The following is a 21217-nucleotide window of genomic DNA, read 5'->3' as shown; positions in this document are numbered from 1 at the left end:
AAGGCGGCAAAAGTGGTGGCTTTTGAGGAGGAAAAGGTGGGAGAAAGTAAAGTAAAAAGGCGGGTATGTAATAAAAGAAAAAGACCGACACGTAGCGAAAGAAAAGTTATGAGATATGGTGCTGATAGCTACGATTGAGTGATTGAGGGCAGGCACCTTCCGTGGTAGTTGCTAATTATCACGACCCGTGGTACGTACCTTCCGACCAGTGAATCACCGGCCTCTCTTTTTTTAATATAAAAAGGCCTCCTGCGTCCTCTTCTTTTCCCTTTTTCTTACTTTTTCCCCAAGCAATTTGAGGTAATTTTAATTCCTTGCACTCTTTTCTTATTACTTACAAAAACAGGGTATCATACATACTACGACCATGGCAGATTCCGACGCCCACACTCCCTCCCCTGCTCCCAGCATCGGTCCTCGCATCGGTCCTCGCACCCCCCCACTAGCCAACGCCGCCCTATCACTGTTGGTAAGACGCAACGCCAACGACGCTTCAAGCCTGGCGGTAAGTTTGATTATTACATCTGGTTATTACATCTCTAATGTTTCTAGTGGCTGCTCTCCGAGAGATCCGGAAGATACAGCAATCGACGAGGTTCTGCCTCCAGAAGACCCCCTTCCAGCGACTGGTCCGAGAGGTTACCCAGAACACCAAGCATGCCGAGCATGAAGGCGGCCTTCGTATTCAAGCAAGCGCATTAGAGGCGCTCCAGGCTGCGTCTGAGGATTTATTGACGTCTGTTTTTGAGAGTAAGCTATCCTAATTTACTAGTTTTCATTTGCTAATCATCTTAGTGTCGAACTTGGCTGCTATCCATGCCAAACGTGTCACCATCCAGCAAAAGGATATGGTCCTGGTGAAGAATATCCTCACGATAGGAGACCACCTTGGTACAGCCTAGCGCGCCGATACTACGGATAGTAAGTAACGATTCCATATGTAATAATCGCATGTAATAACCGATTGTTAGATCTTATCGAACAACGAAAGACAAATAACGAAATAAGTTATAAGCGGTCACTATTGCTTACTGGTCGTCGCCCGACTAAGCCTTTCTGCCAGAACACGCACTAGGCTTACCGAGATGGATAAGGTCGGCATGCTTTATGATATTATGGGCATGATGAACGTATACTACAGAATGCAGATTCTATAGTTATACATAGAGGGGTTGCATTAAACTAGTTACTGAATGAAACGGCCAAATATAAACTCGTTAAACATATGCGGCTTGAGATCTTGACTGCTCTTAGCCTTTACTAGACGTCTAGCTTTAATGGTGATGCAGTTCAAAGGTTCGACGCACGAGCCATCTATGTAACAGCTACCCTACCGATGATTGGTCTAGCCATGCACGAGCCATCTTGACCCTATCAAACCGTCAATCACGAATCTATAGATATAGAGATAGATACTGGGTTTATAATAAAAGTAAGATGATTTCTGAGCTCGCCTAATTCCCAGCTTTCGATGCATATCTATAATGTCTATTTTACCCAAGAAAACCTCATCGGATTCTACCCCCTGTCTTTTCATCGGATTCTACCCCATGTCTTTACCGTCTCCACTTCATTTTCTATGGTCTTTTCAACGGATTCTACTACAATCCATTGCTGCCAGTATGTTAGGGAGATAAATTGGTGGTATGACTTTGATGATGATGATGATGATGTATTTAACGTCTGGTAACAAAAGGACGTGCCGGGCGCTATGCCGAGGTATGACTTTGGAGGGAAGGAAAGATGGAAAAGGAAAGCAGTGCAGCAATCTGGGCACGTGGTGGATCACGTGGTGGAGTATCCGGCGGCTGCTGATGCACATGGAGCGATTGAGGTAGAGACGCCGCGGGCTACGGTGGACGAATGAGGGGTTCGATAGGTGAAAGAGATTAAGCAGTCCACTTTGCTATCCGCGCAGTAGGTGAGATAGGATAGATAATACAACCGTATGGCGAGTATCTTGATTACGGAATCGTTTCCCGATAACGAAGTAGTATATGACTATGGTATCACAAGAGTGTGTATGAGGCAGTCAATATGGAGGATAATTGAATGAGTGTATATTCCTCCTTGGTTGAGTTTCCGAGTACTAAGCCATGTTCGGCATCTGAGGTCTACGGCCAGCGGAGGGAGCAAGACTTGGTCGTATAAATGGGGTCAGGTAAGCGAGAATCTCCTGTTCTTCTAAGGTTTAGTAGAAGTAATAAGGAAACGACATAATTATACCGGAAACAAATCATGCTGCCCTCTTCTTAAGGTATATTGGCGATGGTATAGAATAAAACCATTCCGTATATGTATATAAAGTATACATCTACTCTACCTACCTGGGCCGGTATGTCTATACTACGTGTCGCTTATATCTAGTCGATTATCACGGCGTTGGTCGTGATGCTGGACTACGTTCGTGATGACAGGCCGATTCTGGTTACCTAAGCAGCCCTGCTTACATAATAACACGGCCTACGAGTGTCCCCAGTACGTACCTCTGAGCTTTCCTTTATTTCCGTCTTCCTCAAGGACTGCCCCTACATACCTAATGTAGTACGACCTTTCCCTAAAGAAGAAAGACATAGGTCTAGCCTCACTTTCGAACGCGGAGGCTGGGCAACGAGACCCGTGGTCTATAGATTGGCTATTTAAAGCCGCGGCCCCAGCCCGCTCCTGTTCAGCATACGCGTTTAGGGAGACGCTTCCTCTCTTATTATCTCGCACGATATTTCACAAAGCTGCCTGATTACCTACTATCTCTCGGATCTCCAAAGGCTACCCAGGAGCTCCAAGCCCTATTTTGCAGCAATAGAGGTTCCTTTGTGCTGAAGGACCCTTGCACTTCTGTTCCGTACCTGCCGGTTCCGGCGATGTTTGTTGTCAATGCTACGACACCATATATGCCGTCGCTATACCGCCTGGCCTCGTTTGCTAAAGTATCAGGTGGATAGTACCTCCCTGACGTAGCATGGGCGGAAGCACTTCTAGCCGGCGCGGGAGGCGCCGCAGTTAGGAGCCTCGGCTTCTAAACATGGCCGTCAATGGTATAAAACAAAAGGTACTATCTACGACATGGACAGCGGCGATACCCTGATTCTTTGGCCCCGGCCCAAGAGGGGATCGCGCGGCTAGCCAAGCCCCATCGTCATCGGCGATCTGCATTTTCTGTTTCCGACCTTGTCCTTGCTGCTTGTCCCTTGACTCACTAGCACATTCCAGTATCCCTTGATTCCGTTACTAGCATGGACGGCCATTCCGCCTAGTGTTCTTATTTCTCAACCTTATCTTAAGGAAATAGAACCCGAATTCCTCTCTTTACGTAGAGCTGTCGTGCTAGGCCCTGCCCTCCTCGGTGAGTGACGATGTAGGTGGCTGCTGGGAACCGTCTGCCGGTAACTGACGGAGACACCGCCGCCACCACCACTGTCACTCGGATTACCTACCAACTATTCTAGTGCTACTAGTACTCTTCACACTAATACCACTCTATTCCAGCTAGTAGGTGTCCTCTATTTGAGGTTATCAGAGCTATGGCGAGAATGCTGCTACAATTCTCCAAAGATCTATATAGGAAACTTTCCGGCTAGGCTAACCGTATATCTAGATTTGCCCTCGGGTATACGTTCGAATATACAGGTTATAGGCCGTATAATATCTCTTTATTATGAGGCTGTAAAGTTAAGTTAGTGGAGTTCCGACCGAGGCCACCAAGGAGTCTTTTCTCCTTAAGGATATCTGGGTTACAGGGTTGAGTGTAACCAGCGTAGGAGAGGGGAAGGCGCCCAGGGGCTCATGCAATCTCACTTTCATAGCGTACGGCAACGCTCTCTTGGGTACATTCAGGGTTTGAGCTTGGCTGGGCTGTAGTAAGTCAGGAGCCTCCTGGGGCATCTTGGCTTTCTATCCTCGAGCAGCCTGCCTCCCTCCCCCCGTCAACCAACTCGAGAAAAGCCCCCGGGGGCTTCTTCACTTTCCATCCTCGACCAACTTCAGAAAAGCCCCCGGGGGCTTCTTCATTTTCCATCCCAGAGCAACTTTAGAGCGACTTTGAAAAGCCCCCGGGGGCTTCTTCACTTTCTATCCTCGAACGGCTTTAAAAAAGCCCCCGGGGGCTTCTTCATTTTCCATCCCAGAGCAACTTCAGAGCGACTTTGAAAAGCCCCCGGGGGCTTCTTCACTTTCCATCCTCGACCAACTTCAGAAAAGCCCCCGGGGGCTTCTTCATTTTCCATCCCAGAGCAACTTCAGAGCGACTTTGAAAAGCCCCCGGGGGCTTCTTCACTTTCCATCCTCGACCAACTTCAGAAAAGCCCCCGGGGGCTTCTTCATTTTCCATCCCAGAGCAACTTCAGAGCGACTTTGAAAAGCCCCCGGGGGCTTCTTCACTTTCCATCCTCGACCAACTTCAGAAAAGCCCCCGGGGGCTTCTTCATTTTCCATCCTCGAGCGACTTTGAAAAGCCCCCGGGGGCTTCTTCACTTTCCATCCTCGAGCGACTTTGAAAAGCCCCCGGGGGCTTCTTCATTTTCCATCCCAGAGCAACTTCAGAGCGACTCCAGAAAAGCCCCTGGGGGCTTCCTTACTTTCTACCCTCAAGCGACTTGAGAAAAGCCCCCGGGGGCTTCTTCACTTTCCATCCTCGAGCGGCTTTAGAAAAGCCCCCGGGGGCTTCTTCATTTTCCATCCTCGAGCGACTTTGAAAAGCCCCCGGGGGCTTCTTCACTTTCCATCCTCGAGCGACTTTGAAAAGCCCCCGGGGGCTTCTTTACTTTCCATCCTCGAGCGACTTTGAAAAGCCCCCGGGGGCTTCTTCACTTTCCATCCCAGAGCAACTTTGAAAAGCCCCCGGGGGCTTCTTCATTTTCTATCCTTAAGCGACTCCAGAAAAGCCCCTGGGGGCTTCCTTACTTTCTACCCTCAAGCGACTTGAGAAAAGCCCCCGGGGGCTTCTTCACTTTCCATCCTCGAGCGGCTTTAGAAAAGCCCCCGGGGGCTTCTTCATTTTCCATCCCCGAGCGACTTTGAAAAGCCCCCGGGGGCTTCTTCATTTTCTATCCTTAAGCGACTCCAGAAAAGCCCCTGGGGGCTTCCTTACTTTCCATCATGGAGCAACTTCAGAAAAGCCCCCGGGGGCTTCTTCATTTTCCATCCTCGAGCGACTTTGAAAAGCCCCCGGGGGCTTCTTTACTTTCCATCCTCGAGCGACTTGGGAAAAGACCCTGGGGGCTTCTTCGCTTTCCATCCTCGACCAACTTCAGAAAAGCCCCCGGGGGCTTCTTCATTTTCCATCCTCGAGCGACTTTGAAAAGCCCCCGGGGGCTTCTTCATTTTCCATCCCAGAGCAACTTCAGAGCGACTCCAGAAAAGCCCCTGGGGGCTTCCTTACTTTCTACCCTCAAGCGACTTGAGAAAAGCCCCCGGGGGCTTCTTCACTTTCCATCCTCGAGCGGCTTTAGAAAAGCCCCCGGGGGCTTCTTCATTTTCCATCCTCGAGCGACTTTGAAAAGCCCCCGGGGGCTTCTTCATTTTCCATCCTCGAGCGACTTTGAAAAGCCCCCGGGGGCTTCTTTACTTTCCATCCTCGAGCGACTTTGAAAAGCCCCCGGGGGCTTCTTTACTTTCCATCCTCGACCAACTTCAGAAAAGCCCCCGGGGGCTTCTTCATTTTCCATCCCAGAGCAACTTCAGAGCGACTTTGAAAAGCCCCCGGGGGCTTCTTCACTTTCTATCCTCGAACGGCTTTAAAAAAGCCCCCGGGGGCTTCTTCATTTTCCATCCCAGAGCAACTTCAGAGCGACTTTGAAAAGCCCCCGGGGGCTTCTTCATTTTCCATCCCAGAGCAACTTCAGAGCGACTCTAGAAAAGCCCCTGGGGGCTTCTTTACTTTCCATCCTCGAGCGACTTGGGAAAAGCCCCCGGGGGCTTTTCTACCTACCTTGATCCCTCCCTCCTTCTCCACGTACTACCTTCCTCTATCTACCGTAACCCCGAATCTTCCTATACCTCCCAAACCCAACTACCCTCTACCTCTGCCTGCCTACCTACCCTACCCTAACCCCCTCCCCCCCTAACTCTTACCTTTGTACCTAGCCCTGTTAGCCCTGTTGGCCTAGCCTTAACCCGACCCGACCGGTGCCGTGGGAGCCCGCTACTCTGTACTTCATCCTATCCCGTTTCCTTTTATAATATACCCCCATCGTCATCACTACCCTACCGGCCTTCTTTACCCTCTTTTTTATCCTTTACCTTGAAAATACCGGTTGCCTTACAATGAATATAGCAGTTGTCTAATAGTGAATATAGCGGTTCCCTAACACCTCTAACACCCGTTATCTAACTAGTAAAACAGCCGTTTTCTAACATTTAAAATAGCCGTTTCCTAACGATTAAAATAGCCCTTGCCTAGCACTTAAATAGCGCTTGTCTAACATCTGAAATTGCCCTTACCTAAAATTTGAAACAGCCGTTTCCTAATATTGGAAATTGCCGTTTCCTAACGATTAAAATAGCCGTTGCCTAGCACTTAAATAGCGGTTATCTAACACTTAAACAGCCGTTACCCTAAATTTAAAACAGCCCTTACCTAACATTGGAAATTGCCGTTTCCTAACACTTAAAATAGCCCTTGCCTCACAGTTAATATAGCGGTCGTCTAATCCTTAAAATACCCGTTTCCTAACAATTAAAAACAGCCCTTGTCTAATAGTAAAACCAGCCGTTTTCTAACACTTAAATAGCGCTTGTCTAACGTTCAAAATAGCCGTTACCTAACATTTAAAATAGCCCTTTTCTAACACCCTAACACCCGTTATCTAACTAGTAAAAGAGCCGTTTTTTAACATGTAAAATAGCGGTTATCCAACACCTCTAACACCGCTTATCTAACTAGTAAAACAGCCCTTTTCTAACACCTAAAATAGCCCTTGCCTCACAACGAATATAGCCGTTGTCTAAGATTGAAAACAGCAATTGCCTAACACTTCAAATACCGCTTGTCTAATACTTAATTAGCCGTTGCCTAACAATTAAAACAGCCGTTTCCTAACCCTTAAAATAGCCGTTGTCTAACAATAAAGATAGCCGTTGTCTAACTAGTAAAACAGCCGTTGTCTAACACTCAAAACACCCGTTGCCTAACCATTAAAATAGCCCTTTCCCAACCCTTAAAACACCCGTTATCTAACACTTCAAATACCGCTTGTCTGATACTTAATTAGCCGTTACCTAATACCTAACACACCCGTTTTCTAACACGTATAATAGCCGTTTTCTTACTCTTAACATACCCGTGCCCCAACTCTTAACATACCCCTTTTCTATCCCTTAAAACAACGCTTTTCTATCAATTAACACACCCCTTTTCTAACTCCTAAAATACCCCTTGCCTCACAATGAATATAGCCCTTGCTTCATACTAAAACACCCCTTTCCTAACCCTTACACTTTTACTAACTATTTTACAATACTACTTCTCATTTATCAACTCCTACTACCATATTCCGTATTATCTCTCCTTCTTTCCATTTGAACTTGACATCTATATCACCTTCTCATTTCATCCTACGTTATACAATATACTCTACGTTAACCTACTTTCTATTCTATCTTATAATTACTTCTACCTATCTTTACTAAGAACCTTCTTCATTAATCGCTTTATTCTTATTTCTTACACCCCTACCTTACTCTACCTTACTATATATATCTATATAGCCTATAAACCCTTATTCTACACTATACTAAAACTAACTTACTATACTGCTTTATAATCTAGTACGTAATTCTAATCTTAATTCTATTGCTCTTATTTCTTTACCTCTTTATATAATTATCCCACTACTATTTCTATCATAAATACTATATAATCTAATTACTTTATATAAATCTATTTATATAAAAACCTCCTCTTATATAAAACTCTTTAATCTATTCTTTTTTTATTTACTATTTCCTACTATATAACCTTATTCCTTAACTACACTACTATTTTCTATCTTTATTTTCTTCTTAAAATAAAGTAATACTAATATACTCCTCATCGTAATATATATTTCCTCTTTTCATTATACCACCTTTCTAATTCTAAATTCCATCAACTCCTCTCTATTCTTACACCCTAACATCATGCTCTTGAATATAATTGCTATTTATTACGAGAACTATATTAATCCAAAATCCAAAGAACTTAGAAGACTTTATAATCTCTTTCTTATATATACTATTATGTACTACCTCGTAATTAATAATAACGGTTTAAATAGCGATTATACAGCGGTTCAAATACCAGTTCAGATACCGGTTTAAATAGCGCTTTTAACAGCGGTTTTAACAGCGGTTTTAACAGCGGTTCAAATACCGGCTCAAATACTAGTTCAAATAGCGGTTTTAACAGCGGTTTTAACAGCGGTTCAATACTGGTTCGAATAGCGGTTTTAACAGCGGTCTTAACAGCGGTCTCAACAGCGGTTCAAATACCGGCTCAAATAGCGGTTTTAACAGCGGTCTTAACAGCGGTTTTAACAGCGGTTATAATAGCGTTTCAAATACCGCTTACAACAGCGCTTCAAATACCGCTTCTATTAATTATACCTACTCTTCTTTTAAAATATAATCTTATTTTACTTCTTTATCCTTATTCTTATACCCTCTTTCCCTCTTCCTCTTACAAATTCAACCCCTCCTCAAACCTTATACCTACTTTTTATTCTCTATATTCTTAACCCTAAGCTTTCTTTCTAAACCTAACCCTAACCATGGCTACCGCTGCCCTGCCGGGTGCTGGACACCACGGGTTGCCCCCGCATACAAGTACGCCGGGCGACGGAGACAACCCTAAGAACTACAATAAAGGTTCGCAATAGAGCGTAAATCAATATCAATAATAACCCTCATTCTCATCAAACTCTATCTATAATGACCTTTTCAACCCTAACATATATCGCTTTTTCTCTACCTTCTTTATATACTTTATTAACTTAACCCTTTTTTTATATAATATAAAGTAACCCTCGTTTTATTTATAATACCTCTCTATCCTCCTCCTCTATATTAAAAAAAAACCTAGAATTCGTTTTTTGATTAGTTTCTCCTTCTTTTCTCGGTAGAAACTAGATCGCTACGTCCCGAACCTTTAGCCTTATTAGAACTACCGGTAATACCTTATTAATATCTTTATAGCGCCCTTCCTCGTCCGCCTCGCCTTCCCTCCTCTCCTCGCACCAGTTAAGCGGTAGCTTACACGTAAAGCAGTACGATAGCGGCCCGAATGTTATCTTCTTCCGTACCACCGCGTAGCCCTCGCCAGATACCTTATTGCACTACTCGTCCCGGCGCGTATACCGTGGCTTGTCTGGCGTCCCCTCCCTCTCGGTTCTTGCGTGGTGGCGCCGGACATGATATACCGCGCACTCATCCGTAACCTCGTCTAGCCAGCGGAACAGCGTCCGGACCCGTCGCCCTTCCCCCTTCCCAAAGTTGCTCCACCGCTCGCCCTGTCTGGCCCTGCCTCTTCCTCCACTGGCGGCAGCGGTCCGCGCCTGCTCCTCGCATCGGTCATAAAGCTCTACGCCCGCTATGTCCTTGTACGATTCGCCGGCAACCCCGTCTATAAACGTACTAACGACCGTCCGTCGATACCCTACCGTCGACACGAACGCCTCCATCTCGGCCCGGTTACGTTCGTCTACGGAGCTGCCGTGCGGGTCGGGCCGGCTCGGCCGTCCGTCGTGCACGATGACCGACTCTACTACCTCCCCTGCCCGCCGTCCTCCTCGCCCTATCTGCTGCACAAAGTCCACGAGCCCGTACGGCTGTTCCGCGTGGATCACTGCCACGATGCCCTGGATGTCCACCCCTGTCCCCAAGCCCGACGTGGCCGTGATCCATCGCTGTCCCCCACCCCCGGCCCACCCTACCCGCACCCCGTGGCATTCTTCCTCGCTCATGCCGCTATGGTGGAAGCCGTAGCCGACCTCGTCGGCTATGACGACGTATTGGCGCCTCGATCGGCAGTAGATCACGCCCTTCTCCCCCCCGGACATCGTGGCCTCTAGCCGCTTGGCCGTCTCCGCCACCTGCCGCTCCACCGCCCCGCCCCCGGCCGTGACTTGCTCCACCCGGTACCGGCAATTTACCTTCGTCGTCCGATCCCGCACCATCGTTACCGCCTCTACTAATATCTGCTCCCGGAACTAGTCCTCGAGCACCTCCGGCATCGTCGTAGTTAAGAGTACTAACGGGTAGCTATAGCGGTATAAGCTTCGGAGCTCTCCCAGCCGAGCCCTGAAACCGATATCCGTAATAACGGTATAGTACTCGTCGATGAATATCCGTCGGAGTAAGCCGGTATATAGTAGTCCGTTAGTATATATGGAAAACTCCCCTGCGCTAACGACGTCCGCGTTAACGACTACTAGCCGGGCGGCCCGCGGTAGCCCTTCCCGTCCGGCGTATGCTAACGATTGGAAATGGATATAGTCTACGCCTATAGATACGGCGCGCGTGACCAGATCCTCCATTAGCGCTACGAATAGCATAACTACGATGTTAGTCCCGCCGTTCGCTATAACGGCCGGTAGTATAAATAGTATGCTCTTACCGGCCCCTATCGGTAGCACGCTTACGACGGACTAGCTACCCTCTAGTACCATGATCGCGCGCATGCTCTCGGCCTGCTTGCTACTGCGCCATGTCGCCCCGGGCCCGAGCAGCCTATGTAACCCCGCTACTATCGCCTCTTCCGCGTCCTTTACGGCGGTCTCGCCCCGCATACGTTTAGAACGGCCGAGTCCCGCTTATTATCGCGTGCCGTGCTCCGCCGCCTCGCCGGCCCGTTTCTATTTACCGTCCCCGGTCGCCTCCCCGTCTAGAAACCGATACTATAGCCGGCTAATCTCCTTAAATATCGCGATTATCTCCGGCTATAGCTTTCCTAGGAACCCGATATATATAGTATAATACTATTACGCAACCCGGCTCCCGTAAGTCGACGCCAGATCCTATACGATGTTCTAGCTTCCTCCGTAATATACCGGCTCGCCGGTAACGGGATCGACCTCGACGTCGTCGTTCTCCCCGTCATTATCGTTATCTAGCCGGCTCTCGATCTGTTTTAGTACGAGTCCCTATATTCGATGACCTATCTCGATAACTATAGCCCGGTATCGTCCTACGCCGAGCCGTACGCCCGTCGCCGCCTACATTATGCGTACTATCGTCCGGCTAAGCCGCTTAGTATCCCATACCCGCGAGCTACCGTCTCGCTATATAAACTCTAGCTACTCCCCGCGCGGTTCGGCTAGTTAGACCTTGCGCCGGAGCGCCCGCTCCGTTGGGATGATTTATACGATGTACGTTATTATTATTTGCCCGATTATGTCGGGGACGAACCGGGCTACCTTGCGCGAGTTGTCCCGGATCGCCTTTATCTTATCTCGGTCCGTCACGATCATCACCTACCCGTCGAGTACGAAGATGTTGCGGATGAGCTGCCACGAGTCGCAGTGCCGCAGCGTCGCTACCTCGGGCCCTCGGCCGGGCAGCCCGCCCTGTGCGTAGACGAGCACTATTAGCACCTCCCGGAACATCTTTAGCCGTCGTAGCTACTACCGAACCCCCTCTCGCTTAACCTGTTGCTTTCTCGGGTCCCATATCGACGCCCCGAGCTGCCTTATCACCACCGCCGGTCCGGGCTCCAGCCAGTCGTTCTCCGCCTTCGTTATGAATAACTGGCCAGCCCCGAGCCGCACCATGCTATCGACGAGCCGTCCTAGCTTGATACGCGTCTTAATCAGCTCCCAGCCCCCCCCGCATAGTGCGCCGAGCAGCTTCCGTACGTCGACGACCTGGTCCCGGAGCGCCCGCGTAAAGTCCCGGACGACGATACGCTCGCCGTTATAGAACAGCGACTCGCCGTCATCCGCCTAACGTACCGATGGCTACCCGCCCATCCGCATCCGCCAGCCTTTCCCGAGCGCTATCTATCCGATGATGGTGCTGGCGACTGTGTGCGCGCCCACATATATCTAAGCGGTATGTTGGTCCCGGAACGTAAGTACTGCCGGAACCCCGACCTCGTCCTGGTCCCGTGGCTGGTCCTCGAACGCCGCCTCCAAGAAGAAGAGCCGGCACCACCATAAGATGGCTACTAGTATGCCCGTATATAAGTGCGGCTCGGTATACCCGAGCGGACGAGATCGGATCCCTAGCGCTGCACAAAAGCACAGCAGCGAGCTTACGTATACGTGCCCGCCGACCCGGGTCTTGATCGAGGCCACCATGAAGCAGAAGATGGCCCGGTCGAGCGTCTCGTTCTCGTTCCCGTTCCCGCCACGGCTGCCCTCGTCCCCCGCCCCGTCGTCGTCGGCGCTGGCCTCGCCCGCGTCGTCGTCGTCGTCGCTGTCCTGCTCGCTGCGGAACCCGCTGGCCTGGCTGCTGGCGATCCCGCTCCTCTCCAGCTCGGCTACCACGTCGCACAGCAAGCTCCACTGCTCCTCCGTGAAGCGGATGGCCCATCGCTCTAGCGCCTCGTCCCTTCCGATATGGTACGCCCGCCAGCAGAATCCCAGATACCGGTGCCCCACGGACCGGTACTTGGCCATCGACGCCTCCTTACCCTTAAGCCCGAATGGCATCCCGCTGGGGCTAGTGCTCATAATACTTACGAGCTATTAGAGCGTCTCGGCCGGCACGCTATCTAGATACTATCTGTACCGTTCTACCTCGCGGTTGAAGCTCTCTCCGAGACGCAGTAACGCCGACCGTTCTCGTACGGCCTCTTCGTCTTTTTCCTAGCCTCGTCCCGCCCGCATACTCTTCGCCCATATCCATTCGGTAGCTTTAAATATACCGAGACGATCCTGAAGACCCGAAATGCTTAACCTATCGCACCCTCTTTACCTACGACGAGTCCCGGTCCATCTCTTCTTTCAGATCGCCCGTCCGTAGTCGCTCGGCATCCTCGGCCTCCAGTTTAGCCGTATACTGGGCCATCATTAGCTCTATCGTCTCGTTCCCGGCGCTACTGGCCAAGTCGGGCCCCGCGTCGGCCTCGTTACTATAGACGATCTAGTACCGCGTATACTTCCCGCATATTTACGTCTATAGTCGAACCTTTGTCGACTTAGGCCCGGTTACCGCATACCCGGTCTCCCTTTAATAGCGTATAATATTATCTCCCGCCGTTATAAGATAGCGGTATGCGGAGTAGCTATAGCCCGGGAGGATATCGAGCTATGCGATGGCCGAGCTCCCGTCGATGGGAAGCGTGTCGACCTTGGGATCGGCCAAGTCCGAGTAGCTGTAGTAGTCTCTGATGTCTCTGAGGCTCTCGCCTTTCAGCTGGTGCTCGTGGCGGAAGTGCGACTCGATGCTGCTGCCGCCCGGCCGGACGGCCGCCTTGCATTGGCGGCAGATGAGCATACGATGCTCCTCGTTCATCTCGACGAAGCTATCCATGCTGGGTCACTGCCTCTGGCCCTTTCCCTTCCCTTGTGGCAGGAAAGCAACGAGTCGTCCTTCCTTCCCGTCGCTTTCCCCCTCTCTTCTTCGACTGCCCTGCCCCCCTTTCTCGTAGGATGAACCCTGGCAAAAGCTAACCCCAAGTCTCCGGTTGGGGTTACGCGCCGGCCAATCACCGCTCCGTCCCGGCTCCAACCGATACGGCTCCAACGCTCGGACCAGGGCGCGGGTTTTACGTGGCCGATTCTACTCGAATCGGCTGCGAATAAGACCTAGGCCTGCCTGCCTAAAACCAGCTCGTACGTTATTTTTCGCCCATGGAAGTAAAGAATGCTGCTTTAAAGGCAGGAAAGAAGTCATCCTTTGTAATATGGGAAATCTGTATCCGCATCATCTTCTCGATTTCCTTGCCGTACGAGTACTTTAACGGGCTAAAGCACCCAACATCAAGAGGCTGAAGCTCGTGTGATGAATGGGGAGGCATACAAAGAGCAATAATGTTTTGTTCCTTGCAGTATTCGTCAAAGTCAGTCGATTTATGGCTATTATGGCCATCAAGGATCAAGAGGCGATAAGAGCCCTTCGTACGAGTCCTTGTACACTGATTAAAGTGCTTTAGCCAATCTAGGCCAATATCATTTGTCGTCCATCCATTTTCGCTTGGATGGATACGCCATGTGGCTGGAAATTGGCCATTACTATACCACGAGAGGAGGTGATATTTGCCCTTTACGATGACGTACGGAGGCAGCGCCCAGCCATCCGCACATACACCCTGAATGACAGAAACCCATTCTCGATTGCCAGGCTGTTTCGTACGAGGCCTTCCCTTACGGTCAGAAGTCGTAACAACCTTTGCGTGCGATAGCATTCCCATCAGGAAACCAGTCTCGTCAAAATTATAGATATCGTTATCCTGTATCCCATACTTTGCAATTGTGTTTCGCACAAGTGCAAACCAGCCTTGTATAATCGTAGGATCCTCAGCTAAGGCCCTCTGATAGTCGATTCGACGTTGAAACCGCATTTTCAATTCAGGGACGCGTCGTACGAAGTTCTCTGCCCATCGCGGTCCAGTACGCGTCCCATCGCGTGCGTTTAGGAGTTGGTCGGCCATTTCTCGTACGTCTTCTTGTTGCGGAGGGAACCCTCGATCGATTAGGTCAATAACTCGTTCAAGAATCACCTCCTCTTCTGTTATAGTCATCTTCATCGAATTTGGTCGTGTTTTACCTCGTGCGACGCGTCTAGCGCGTCGGTGGCGGAGGGTTGATTCAGGGACCTCATAGATAGAGGCAGCTCTTCGTATAGACATTTTCGGGTCTTTTTCAATAGCTTGGAGGGCAAGGGTAATTCGACTTTCAATTGAGGAGGATTGCATGTTCGTACGTGGAGAAAAGGTGACCTAAAGATGAAGAGGGTAGAATTGGGAGGACGTGCGTCGCTCGCTATGATGCGTCGCTCGCTATGCAGGTACGTTATTCATAACTCTTTTTATTTCACTTTCTATCATTATATACTACTCTTCTCACCTATATCTTTCTTTACTATTACCTTATCTATTATACCTTCCTGCTTCTTCTACCGCCTTCTTACTAAATAGAACTCTAACACTTCACTACCTAACTTCCTTTCTACCTGAACTATTCAATCCAACTATTCAATCCAGCTATTTAATCCAACTATTCGATCCAACTATTCAATCTAACTATTCAATTTAAATTCCTCTTCTAAACCATCTATAAACCTCACTACTACTTTATCTTTCTTTTCCTTGCCTACACCTATCCTCTTTTTATAATATATAACTCCTATTATTCTATTCTTCCTTTTTATTAAAATCATTTCCACCTCTTTATTGAACTTATTATTATTCCTCTTTTCCTTTCATTCTTATTCAACTACTTCTTATTCCTAGTTCCCTTAACCCCTATAGAAATACCTAATATTTCCTTCTTTTATAACTTATTGTTACGGCCAGCTAGTCGTAGGGGTAGTTTGCAGAAGTTGAGGCTGCGGAACTGGTAACAGTAATCGTAGTCGTGGAATAGTTTCAAGGAAACTATGTCTGTCAATCGTAAGGGTAGGTAAGGCTTCGGTGATCAATCGTAGTCTTGTCAAGGTAGTAGCTGAAAGCGGATGTTAATCCTGATACGAAGTTAATTGCTGAAGAGCTATGGAAAGTCTGTCCTAGAGTCCGGCTCGAGTCCATCCTATATACAAGTCCTGGTCCTGAACATATCCCTTGTCAATGATCAGTTCCTCTGATCGGGTGAGCGCTCATCGTTCGGCATGAGCGCTCATTGTTCGGCATGAGCGCTCATTACTTGGCATGAGCGCTCATGGCCCCACCATGGTCGCTCATGGCCCCACCATGGCCGCTCATGTCTTGTCTTATCATCACGTGACTTGTACCATAGTTCTTCCGTTCCGTGAGAGGGTGCCTAGTGTCCCTTATCTCCTGCATATGTGGTGTATTATAACCGCCGCGAGCCTGCGGGGCAGGCCCTGTTCTTGGTCATGCATGTTGGGTCGTAACACTTATATGAAGCTTATAGTGAATACTACTTTATAAACAATTCTTAGTTCTATAAGATAGTTATCCTTGTGCTATAAGATGCTTACTCTTTTATTATAGTAAATAAATTAGTACTTTGTAATAAACTTCTCTTTATACTATCTATTGTATATTCCTTCCACTAATTCTTTCTTTATTGACTTTCCTTTGTACTTACCTCTTTATATATTTCTCTATACTTCAACTTTCTCATAAAACACTTTATAATATCCATCTACTTCCATCTGACTTTATATGTATAGTAGAAGCTTCTATATAACTCTCTGTCATTCTCTCTAGTTACTCGATAAAACCCCTTGAACTCTCAAAATTTCCCCATCTTTTTTCAACCCTATCCTAGTTCACTTCTTCTTTCTTGTTATATAGTAGTCTACTACTTTATATAAGTTAGCGTATTAAACTTTATTAGTATTATCTTATAGTAACACTAAAAGTCGTCTATGTCCTACTAAATAACTATACTCATCACCAACCCCTCTTTTTCTATATTGCAATAAAGTAAATTGCTTTCTCCTTATTATTTTATGCTCTTTTCACTTGAAAACGCCCCTTTTAATCTCACTCCTAATCTCGAATATATATAATACTATAACCTACAATCTATAAGTAGAAGTAACCCTTCAAACTCCTTTATCACTATGAAAATAGCCACTCGTATCCTCCTTTATAACCTGCTGCATCAACAGCCAAGTTATCTTACATAAACGGCTGCTCTCAACTCCTCCCCACAGAATTCGCCCTCCCAGCCACACATAAAACGCATCCCAACCCTTTCTTCCATCTTCTATAATCTGCACCCCTTCAGCAGCCATCTGCTCCTCGAACACGCCGCTCCATACCACCTCTGGAAGTCTTGCTATACTGGCCGCAAACACTTCTACTAATATACTTCCTAGTTGGCACGCTTGTCCCTCTACCTGGTAAAACCGCCCGCCGTCCTCTACCTCGCCTTCCCACCGCTCATAAAACTCCTGCGGTAGCCGCAGTAGAAGTAGCCGGAGAACAGCTCGAGACGCCTCTTACCGAATATCTCCCGCTCGGTAGTCCTCATACCTTCTATACCCGTATCTACTCCGTCTCTGCCCTCCTCGGGCATCTAGCAAACGTATATCTCTCGTCGTCCCTTACCCCGAAACATAACGCGTACCTCCTGCGTCGCCGTGAAGCTGCGCGAGAAATGCTTCTATTTCGCCAGCCTCGCCCATCTTCTCACCCTGACTCTCTATTGGTCCAGCTTCGTATACCTGTCTAGTATATAGAACGCCGCCCGGCCTCCTTTGCTATCTTCTGCTATGCCGTCCTCGCTATTATGGTCGAGAACGAACCCTAACCCTAACCCTGGATCGCCCCCGCGGCAGACGTCGCATACTTCTTCGTCCTCCTTATAGCCGGAACGGTTACTTCTCCCGTCTATTACTCGGTCGAGAACGACCCGTCTTATTCGTCGCCGGCGAGATACTCTTTTATTCCGCCTCCTGTTGCGATCCGCTGCTGTTGCCGCTACGGCGACTATGACTAATACGCTCGGCTGCCCGTCGCGCCCCGCTCGCCCGCTCTCCTGCACGAATCGGCGGAGTCCCGTTGGCATGTCGGCGTGGATCACGAGCCGCACGTCCGGGATATCGATGCCAGTCCTAATACGTTCGTCGCCACTACGACGCCCTCGGCCCCGTTGCTTCGACGCCACGCCTCGAGCCGAGCCGCCTTGCCCTCTATCGAGTCGACGTCGCTGAAGAACGTGGCGCACCCCAGCACTGATCCTAAACGCTCTACCCGCTCGATTAACGTGGCGTATACCACCGCCTTGCCTCGCCCGCCGCTGGCCAGAAGCTCACGTACCCACTGGACTGCTACCCGGCATACCTCGGCCTCAACCGTGTCAAGTGTCTTGAGCGCCGCGTCATCTTCGTCTTATTCTGCGCCACCGTCGTCCTCGTCACTGATCCTGTCGCTTACTATGACGACGGAATATCCTATGTTCTTGCGCGTCGTCGCTGTTCGGAACATGCTGACACGACTTGCCTCTAGTCGCATCGCGTGGAAGAATACTGCTTCGTCCTTGGCGCGAGCGTCGCCGTTAAGTATATCGTTTATATACCGAACTGCGAATCGCCTCCCCGAGCTCGCTAAGCCGTGGCCGGAAGCTCCGTGAACCCTTTAGTACGATATAGTACTTATTTATAACGACGCGGTCTAGCGCCTGCTCCCTTCTAGCCGTGCGATGAAGTCTCTAAACCCCTTTATAACGGCTGACTCGACCGTGACGAAGATGATGGACGCCGCCTGGTTGTTCTTCCGGCTCTGCCACACGTGCGATGTGATCCCCGCCTTGACGCATCGCCTGTGCAGATCCGTCCGCAGCGCTACCAGCGGCGTCACAACCACCGTCACCCCGTCCGGCGAGCAGAACGCCGGCAACATGAACGAGACGCTCTTGCCGCCGCCCGTCCCCATCACCTGCACGATCAGCATATACCCGCTAGCAATGGCGAGCACCGCTTCTCTCTGGTTTCCACGGAACCCCGCCGAGTCGTCCCCCGTCATCTGCCGTAGCTGGCCCTCCAAGTCTATCCTCCTTAGCTTCTCGAACCGTCGGAGCCTCGCCTCGAGCCGTGGCCCTTCGTACGCCTCCGTCTTTTTCCTCTTATATCCCGCGGAGTCCCATTTCGACTCCGAATCCTCGGCGCCGAACCCTAGAAACCTATGCCACTGACGGCTAACTCTGCAGAACTGTTGTTGCCTCGCCGCGAGACCGCTGCCGAACTGCATAAGCTCTCGTGCGTAGATCATGCCCACTAGCCGCGTACTATGTCCCGCCTGTAAGTCCCACGGGCTATCCTCGACCTCGTCTATTCCCTCGTCCGACCCCAAGCCTTCGTCGTCTCCACCCGGCCGGCCAAACGACTCGTTTAAGTAGCGGTTGGCAATACCGATGGTTATATGCCGCCATATACTTACGTTGACCTAGCATCCCAGTAGCCTCATGCTGGTGCGCTATATAATCCGCCGCGCCCTATCTATCGTCCACGTTCGCTCATCTTTCCACGTCCAGTCGCCTACGCATGTACTCTCATCCCCTGCCTCGTCTGTATTTGTACTGCGATTGTTGCTATCCCTGACGTTTGTGTTATCCCTCCGTTCTTCCAACACTGCTGCCGTCCTGCTTTCTTCCGGGTCCATCTACCGAATAATATCGTCTGCCCATAAGAACGCGCTGTATCCGCTGGCCTCGTACATGATGCCCTGCACCTCCTGCCAGAATGGCAAGATGAGCCACAGATACCATATGACGAGCTCGCCGACCTCCCTCGGCAGATAGCGGTGGATCACCTTCGCCTGGCCTGTCGTCCGGTACCCTTTATGGTACGCCGTGACGAAGCATAACATCTTGTTATGTACTAGTATGTTGCGGACGCTCCCGTTGACCGTATTGACCGTCCGTAGACCTGCAAGCTCGCTCGCCCGCGCCGGCTGCCCGCCAAGCATATGCAGAAGTATCCATAGTCGCTCGCGGAGTCGTTCAAATGTCCTCTCGAACTCCTGCATAGCTGACGGCTGGAACGGTCGGTCTGTTGACCTACAACCGTTGCTTGTGCTGCTCAGTCCCCAGCGCTCTGCTGCGGCGGGTGACTGCGCCAGCCGCATGAATAGCCAGCCGTCCCCGCTAGAAACCCAACCATTGCGGTCGTCGGCGAGAAATGAGTAGCCCGGCTTCGTCTCGCTGTGGTCGTCTTCGATCGATGACCACGGGATGGCTGGTAGCTGGGACCGCACGTCACTTTCGGGACCGTCTGGCAAACCTGAATCCTCCGTCGCCGTCAGCTCTACGAGTAGCTCCCGCGTCTCTCGGACCAGCTCGTGCAGTGCGTCTGACAGCTGCCCCATCGTGAACCGTACCCGTCTATATGACACGCGATCGCCCACCCAGTCCATGACACCCGCCGCTGCTGTGTTGTATTGGATATACATACCGTACGTCCGCGTCTCGAGAATCCAGTCCATCGGCGTCGGCTCTGCGTCCTTCTCGCCCGTCGTGCGCGTCATAAACCGCCGCATCTTCGCCCGCGTATGCTAGAACAAGCTCTGCGCCGCGTTCTCTACTTCATCCTTCCCTAGAGATCTTTCTAGCTCGGCAACCTCGTCATGCCGCTCGGTATATGCCTGATAGATCACTAGCATACGCGCTACCTTAATAACGGCTGAGTACTTCGTTGTGTAGTCTATGATCTGAACCCAGCCGCCATCCTCGGCAATGCCCATCACCGCGAGTGCGCTGAGAAGAGCACTGCTGTAGTCTCCGCCCTTCAGCTGGTGGTCCAGCATGCTGATGAGCATGTCAAGCGCTGCGCGTTCCAGCTTCTCCGGCGTTTGGTGCCCCGTCCCCGTGCTGGCTGCTTCCGCCATCTGCTCGAACGAGTCCCACGCTTCTCCCTGTGACGACGTCAGTTTATATGGTGGCCGCTTGTCGTCGTCCATTTCCTGTGTGCGGAACCAGATACCCAAGAGACATCGCCATACGCCCTTATATCTCGCCCACGTGTCATCCTCCATGCGGTTATCAAACGGCCTCCTTGGTTTGACGTGCGCTTCTGTACGCTGCGCCTCGAACAGCACGGCCAGCCCGACGGCGTTGGGCGCAGACGTCGCTCGAGCCTGGTCTAGTACGCTGTCGACCGTCGCCCACATCGCCTGGAGCACGACCTCATCTTCATTGATGGGTCCTGTGGTGTTGAATAGTGCGCTGGCACTGAGCCCTTGTAAGTGCACCGCCCACCCTACGCGGGCTAGCCATGGGCTGGGCTCCAGCTTTTCGTTGGCGACGCGGATCAGCTCGTCGTGGCTGGTCTTCACACGTTCTGCTTGGACTTCCTGGAGATCTCGAACGCGGTCTATTGCCTGCTGCGCCGGGCGTCTGTTCGGAGCGGCTTGTAGAGACTCATCGGCCGTCTGTCCCCGGGCTACCTTAAACCACTGGCTGCCGGCTCGGCTTGGGAAGAAGCGTTGGCATTGGACGCCTGTTGTCCATGGTAGCCGTCGGGGCTGCTGGCTTTTCTTGCTCACGTCGCCCCCCTTCTTCCACTCATTCACCCACTCATGTTTCTCTCGACAGTGCTGCTGCATAGTCTGCAGCCGGATGCATACATACGAGCACGTATCGCATCGTATGCCGTCGTTACGTGGCGCTATGAT

General features: G+C 50.2%; 1 protein-coding gene across 1 annotated transcript; it reads left to right on the top strand.

Moving 5' to 3' along the window:
• Positions 1–447: 447 nt before the first annotated feature.
• On the top strand, positions 448–1226 carry BDP81DRAFT_431515 (histone-fold-containing protein; the record flags this gene model as incomplete). Its single annotated transcript, XM_060590684.1, has 4 exons — positions 448–505; positions 553–750; positions 796–921; positions 972–1226. Coding segments are annotated over 3 exons (363 nt in total), but the record flags the coding sequence as incomplete, so codon positions are not given.
• Between the last annotated feature and the right edge of the window lie 19991 nt (positions 1227–21217).

This window comes from Colletotrichum phormii (genome assembly GCF_030913505.1).
Source record: "Colletotrichum phormii strain CBS 102054 chromosome Unknown BDP81scaffold_13, whole genome shotgun sequence".
NCBI lineage: Eukaryota > Fungi > Ascomycota > Sordariomycetes > Glomerellales > Glomerellaceae > Colletotrichum > Colletotrichum phormii.
Note: the sequence above shows the minus strand (reverse complement) of the source record. Positions and strands in the feature narration are given on the sequence as shown.